This window comes from Buceros rhinoceros, unplaced genomic scaffold, assembly GCF_000710305.1.
Source record: "Buceros rhinoceros silvestris isolate BGI_N320 unplaced genomic scaffold, ASM71030v1 scaffold11782, whole genome shotgun sequence".
NCBI classification, from domain to species: Eukaryota; Metazoa; Chordata; class Aves; order Bucerotiformes; family Bucerotidae; genus Buceros; species Buceros rhinoceros.
Genome location: NW_010400713.1, coordinates 61,109 through 68,042, shown reverse-complemented (window position 1 = coordinate 68,042; position 6,934 = coordinate 61,109). Strand labels below are relative to the sequence as shown.

Below are 6,934 nucleotides of genomic sequence, written 5' to 3'. Positions count from 1 at the left end.
CAGCAGTAGAAGAGGACAGATTCCCATTTGAATCCTGGTATCTTAGCACCATCAATACATTTAATTTTTAGAGCTGTTCACTGGCCAAAATTCCAGTCTGGGTTCAAAAACGTAACTTCAAAAATTTCCATTTCATTATAGCTAATGATCCTCAAAGCCGTCATATTAAAGAATTCCCAAATGTGTTGCCTAAGACTTGAGTGCAGTTCCCAAAACTCGCCACAGTTTTGGGAAAAAGTAAAGTTGGACCCTTCAAGCTTAAGCTGCTGCCTGAAATGCATTCTTCAGATTCTCTGTAGCCCTCATGTCTGAGATCCTGCCTCTGTCCCACCTGTGTCACTGACTGCCATTGCATTTTAGATGGTTAAAGTGATGGAGGGTGCAGAATGTCCTCTATATCTCTAGTCTCCCAGTAACTCTGTAAGATGTAGGAAAAAACAAAAACCAAAAACAACAAAAAAAAACCCCAAACCAACAAAACCCATTTAAAATGGCTGAAGCATAAACCTGACTGGACACTGCTTCCCAGCAGTGCCCCGTATGTAGCAGTAACTGTAACTAAATGAATGGAGTGAGTAGAAAATTAAGCGGAATTTTTGTGTTCAGTGGCAGTGATGGAGTGTGCAACATGGATTTTGGTCTCTTACGGGCTGAGAAAAGATCATATGAACTTGTAAGCAAAAAGTTGACCAAGGCGAACCAACGCAAAAATCTCAGAACAGTATTTGTTACACTTTTGATATTTCTGTAGAATTTTCTCTTTTTCTTCAGACATTATAAGGAAAATTATCCTTAAACAAAGCTACTCTTAGGCCCTCCTTTGGGCTGGATACAGTATATTTGTTCTGATTTTAGGTTAGTTGGAGTTATTTTCTTAGAATGTATTTTTTCCCCTCTTAGTATTAGAGCCAGATGAACAGCTAAGCACCTTACAGCTTCTCATTTATCTTCTACCTCCCTGTAACTGCGATACCCTACACCGCCTGCTGCAGTTCCTCTCCACAGTGGCTGGCCATGCAGAAGACACCACAGACAAAGATGGCCAAGAGGTAAGTCCTGGTCACTCGTATCCTTTAACTTTGCTTAATTCATGGTCTGAGAATAGATCTTTAAAGATGTGAAACAAACACGATGGTGACCTACCCCTGAAAGATGGGAGAGATTTCATATTCTTGCCTGCACATTTGCCGTTTAGTTGTTTACTACATTCTTAGGGCTGTGAAAGTTTCATTTTTATATGACTTAATCAGTAAAGCATCTACTGCTTCCTTTGGGAGATTCACGGCGTAATCAGCCTTGTTGTTAAGAACGTCTAATGTTATCCAAGCTTTCCCCACCTCCTTATTTTATCCTACTGTATTCTGTGGAAAAAAAAACTCACGTAGAAAAGTGTCAGGCATGAAGAATATGCTTTTTCATTCTATTTTCATTCTCTGTTGTTGCTTTCTTGTACGACCTTTGGACATAGCAGTTCACTTCTTGGTTCCTTTAGCTTCCTTCTGAGCACTGGGTAGTGAAGAATAAAAAATAAAGGACAGGAACTCTAGCTGTGTCCTTGTGCCCGATAGACCTAATCACTAGTTGGAGTCAGGGTCCATCTTTGCCTGTTTTCCCGCTGGCTTCGTTACTGTTGCATTCTGGACCAAATTCAGTGGAGAGATTGGAGTGCACCCACCCCACGGAGGCAAGGACACCCCCAGCCATGTGGCTGAGCGGTACTTCTGAGCATCTACACGAGTGCATCTGTGCTGTTCACACTCAAGAAGATCTGAAAATCCACGCTTCCCATTTTCTACCAGGAAAATGCTTGAACTAGTGGGCTGCTCTGCAGAAGATAGCAACTCTGTTAACTTTGAATGAGATGGTTAGTCTGCCGCTGCTCGCCAGCATTGTACCAGTTTAACTGTGGGAAAAACTCTTCTGTTCTCTGATCTGCAGCAGAGACTACTTCTGAGACTCTTCTGAAACCCCTAGAGAATTTTGTTTTCCAGATGGAAAACCCTGCTGACTTCTGTCAAGTTTGGACACCTTTTGCAGTTGGCTGGTTTTAACAATTGGCTTTGAGACTGAGTTTTGACAAATTTCTGCCTCAAGTCCTAACTTACAATGTGCTTTATATGACTTCAAGACCTATTTCACTTTTAAATCCACTTTAAACGCTTTTATGTCCTCAGCAAGGAGTTGATAAAAAAACCTGCACCACTATGATAGAAAGCATTTAAAAAGAGCAACCTGTAACAATTTTACTGTGCTTAAAAACATGTATAAGCCAGCTAAGGTTGTGCTCCCCCTGGTCCTGCAAAAACTTCTCTGTTGGTTCAGGAATGTACCCAAGAGGATCGTATTGCAGAGCTAGAGATGCTGCTTAAGAGATTTGGGTTGGCCCAACAGTTGTATTAAAGGCATTTTCATTCCCTTTAACAGTACGTCAGCTCTGCTATAGGTATTTTGGCAAGGCAAATTTATCTAAGTTGTCTTGGCAGTATTGTAAGCTTCAGGAATATTATGTACAACTGGATACCTTTTATAGATAATACAGTATTCTGCTCACAATTATTTAAGCTATTCATGAAAAGTTAAGTGAATGAAGGCATGCAGGGCAAGAGAAGGTATTTTATCAGACTTTTTGCTGTCACTGGAAGGAAAACAGGCAAGTTTTGGCTCACAGGCCTTCTTCATGATTCCTTCTAAAGCCCTTCTTCATGATTCCTTCTAAAGCCCTTCTTCAAGATTCCTTCTAAAGCCCTTCTTCATGATTCCTTCTAAAGCCCTTCTCTCACAAAGATGAAGATGGATGGCTAACTTTACTAAAATTACTCATTCAATTAATTTCAGTGGATATGCTTGTGACATTTTTTAGGGGATGCCCCGAGGCTACCCTTAAGAAAAGACTCACTGCTTGTACAAAGAGCCTGCACGTGCAGACCCAGAGGCTGCCCCAGGACGCTCGAGGCACCGCCTGTCTGTGCGCCCTTGACGGCTCAGTGCTCTGTCAGGACTTAAAAAGCAGGTCATCTGAAAAAGAGCTGGGTGCCTGGCGGTGCGCGGTACGCACCGTCCTGCTGGGATGGGTCTCTAAGCAAAGAGACAGCATGTTTGTCACGGCTGCCCCTGCACCTCCTTAGTGCAGATGTCTTTCCAAGATCACGGAGTGGTCTCGCCGATAAAAGGAAACGCTATTTTTACTGTCACCTCTGTGCTGTCTAGTTGAGCTCTGGGGGTGCAGTGGTTGCACAGTTGTAAGTTTGATGAGAGCATTCAGTATATGACCAGCTACAAAGAAAAAAATGAGTAAAATACTACTTTGAAAAAATTCATTTCGTACCACTCATTTCTTGAAATGCTCTTTTTAATGTCTCTTTTTGGTACCTCTTCCTGCCCATTTTTTTAAGTTAATTAGCTCAAATGTCACTGAATCTAATGAAAAAATAACTCTCTTGATATTTTTTTTCTGTTTAAAAAAAGCCTGCAAGAAACACTAGGCCCACAGCTGAAATTTACTTATAGTCTTATATAGTCAAACTGCTGGCAACTTCTCCATTCCCAGAATAGCAGCCAAGTGGAGACAGAGAGGAAGCACATGACCTCTGCTTTTTGCTCTGTTAAAAGAATAGAAGGGGGGAAAGTAGTCTAATCACAAATATGACAATGCAAATTTTGATTTAATAACCTATATAACATTTTTTCAGATAATTTCTGTCTCGTCTAGTATGTATTCCTAGCTGTCTTAATTCCTCCAAAAATCGGGTTACTATTGCTTCTTTGAGTACAGAGTTAAAAAAGCAAAAAACCAACCAACCAAAACAAAGTCCTCCCAACTAGTAAATATTTTGCATGTTCTCAGAAACGAGCAAAAAGACAGGAAAATACTAATAAAATAATGAGCATGCTTCTCAATTATCTAACCTGTTAAAACGTGGAAAAGAGGGGTTTTCCTCACTGTATCTTTTTTGAATCATGAGTGTTCCTGGAGAAAGCTAACAAAATTTTCAGTATTTGGTCCTAAGAGATAGTTGCATGCTGAGGTGGTGAAGGAGGAGGGAGGTTGCTCTTGAGTTCAGAAGTATACGCCTGACGAGTTTCCAGGGAATTAAGGGCAGGCAGCACTTCCACCTTCTATTCTTGCAATCCATTTGAAAATATATCCAGAAAATCCACAGTATTTATTGCAGAGATGTGCAAACAAGGTGTTTCAACGTTTTGAAAAAAATTGTTGATTTTTATTTGACTAGCTCTCAGTTTTTGTTTTGATGAATGAAGTACCTGCCACATAATGGGGGGTGGGGTGGCAGTGGGGTGGCTGTATGTAGATGTGTGTATATACTGGAGACCCCACCTCATTTATATTCTGTTTTCTAGATTACTGGGAACAAAATGACATCACTTAACCTGGCTACCATCTTTGGCCCTAACTTGTTGCACAAGCAGAAATCTACAGACAAAGAGTTCTCGGTTCAGAGCTCAGCTCGAGCTGAAGAGAGCACTGCTATAATAGCTGTTGTACAGAAGATGATTGAAAACTATGAAGCCCTTTTCATGGTAGGTGGATGTTTCTTCACATTACTTCTACGCATTTTCAAGTTAAATGGGGAAATACCTGGTTGGTATTAAAGTAGACTAGGGTGAAATAAACTGTGGAAACTGCATTAAATTAGGGTCAACTGTTACTGGCAGAGGAAGTAGTCTTCTGTCAAGGAGAATCCTTTGCAGTAAGCAATAGTATTAAAAATGCGTACTTACATTTTGCCTGGAATGGTTTCTAGGTAGGTGAGAGTATCTTAGAAGATTTCTCTCTGGAAATTATAGAGTTGGCTACTCAGCTGTACGCTAAACAACATACCAGCATTGCTCATTAATTTTGAAGCCAAGAGTGAAAATGACCTTTTGCCTATCAGTTTTAGAAGCCACGGATCCAATTTTTCTACAGGGAGTAAGAGGTCCTTGGTTAATTTAAGGAACAGTGTCCCCTACCAAAGACTTTCTTCTGGATTTGATGGGGAGGAAGGACAAAGCTTTCTCGTTTGTCAGTTGGATAAGAGGAGTAAAGCATAAATCTGTGTAGGTCCTGAGTTCCTTTCTGTTCTCTTGCTGAAGTGAAGAAGTTCTTCATACAAGGGATGATGGTCTTGGACTTGGACATGTTGTTTACTTAAGATGCCGCTTAGTTAAATCACATTCCTTGTGCCTAGGAGTTACCTGGAAAGTTCATTCTGTTGCTTTACCTTTTCCTCTGTTTGTCTAGAAAAGGATAGGTCATTATCGGTTCATCCCGCAGCGCCAGTTCTGCTTACCAAAAGTGACCCTCTGAGCACTCGCATTCCACGGCGCAGCTCCAAACGCCGGCAAGCCGGCCCCCTTACCCCTTGAAAGTTTGAGAATAGGTTGAGATCAGTATGACTTATGCCTGAGAGAGCCCTGCTCTGGGGTAGCAGAGGCCAGTCAGACCTAGTGGTGGGCACTATCCTGTCTTCATTTTAATAGGCGTACGTGTCTCAACAAAACCAGTCGTCTTGAAAAGGTGAAAATAACTTTAGTTGTTGAGCCTTGAAACTAAGCAGCGCTGTATGTTACACTGAGGAAACTGGTTTCCAAAGCAAGAGGAGGAACACTCTGGAAACCTCCTTTCGTGGTCCAGCAAAGCTGGGCGCTGGTACCTTGAGGAGAAGAGGGAGAAGCCTGGACTGTGGACATGTGGGGCTAATAGCTGCATAGTGCTGTAAGGGGAGGGTGTCTACCAGGCTTCAACAGGAGAAGAGCATGAGAAAGCAGTTACAAGCCCTGCCTATCAATCTTTGCCTTGGATGAACTTCTTTGTGGTTTGCTCATCTTTTCCCTCACATTGTATCACCTTTCATTACATCCTTTGCTTTTATTTGTTTTCCAGTGAGACACTCAGCAATCTTCTGGGTTTTGTTTTTTTTTTTCCTGAATTCATCTCACCTTTGGGGGAAACTTTAGGTGCTATTTTTCCTTGCACAGCAGGAAAAGAAAATGACAGAACTGCACTCTCGTGCGAAGGTCTGCTGGCCTGGAGTATGGATGGCACTAGCAAGTTTAAAATAATACTTGAATATTTGCAATACTTGACATTTTCTTATTGTTTCTCTTTAAAAACATTTTACAGCACAGCCACATCTCAGTACATAATACTTAGGCACAAATTCAGATTTCCAATATAGAAAGAGTGGGTCTTCCAGTTAAACTGACTTACATGTGGTCTCTTTTAATTGTGACCGATTTATTCCGTTATCTCTTCAGTGCTTGCATTTTCATCTGAAGGTTAAATGAAGCATGAGGAAAAAAGTTTTCTTTTGTTTTCTAGAGTAGCTTTTCAGATTGTGGAAAGAGATTAGAATCAGATTTCAGAATGAGAGGCTAGCTGCATGTGAGAGAAAGACAAACCTATCTCAGAAAGCTGAAGTACATTAATGTGAAATCTATGGAGATGTCCAATAGCTCAGCATCTCTAGGTGCTTTCACCCTTCCCATTGCCATAGTTTAACGAACAACATGACAAGTTCTGCCTGTTTTCTGGAGTAATGTCTACACTAACACGATACTTGATCTAGGATTCTGTCAAATTGCTCAAAGCTTCTACCAGGGCTTACTTTCATTCTTTTTCATGTTTTTGTCGACAGCACAGAGAGACTTTGTATTCTCAAGATAATTAGCCCAGTGCATCATTTGGTAATAGATGCATTGAAAGGAAAAGACTTGTACATGTAATTGTAATAAAACTCTCATCGTTTGCAGTCAGGCAACAGCAGTTCATTTTCCAAACCCATAGGAGTGGGGCCAAACCAGAACTGCTGTTTATACTTGACATTTATTCTACTTTGAAAAAGAAAAACATCTGGAGTCAAGCGTTCAGCTACGGCTATAGCATACAGTATATTGTTACTAAGGTGGTTTTGTATTTGGGTTTTTTTGGGGG

The 6,934-nt window shown here is 40.9% G+C and overlaps 1 protein-coding gene across 1 annotated transcript in view; it reads left to right on the top strand.

The window, feature by feature from the left end:
- Positions 1-6,934, top strand: part of ARHGAP6 (Rho GTPase activating protein 6) — a gene marked incomplete at its 5' end in the record, with an annotated part of 28,403 nt that overhangs the window by 9,328 nt on the left and 12,141 nt on the right. Inside the window, 2 exons of the mRNA XM_010131991.1 lie at positions 901-1,049; positions 4,360-4,539. Of these exons, the coding sequence (XP_010130293.1) occupies positions 901-1,049; positions 4,360-4,539 (329 nt within the window). The remainder of the gene's footprint in view (positions 1-900; positions 1,050-4,359; positions 4,540-6,934) is intronic.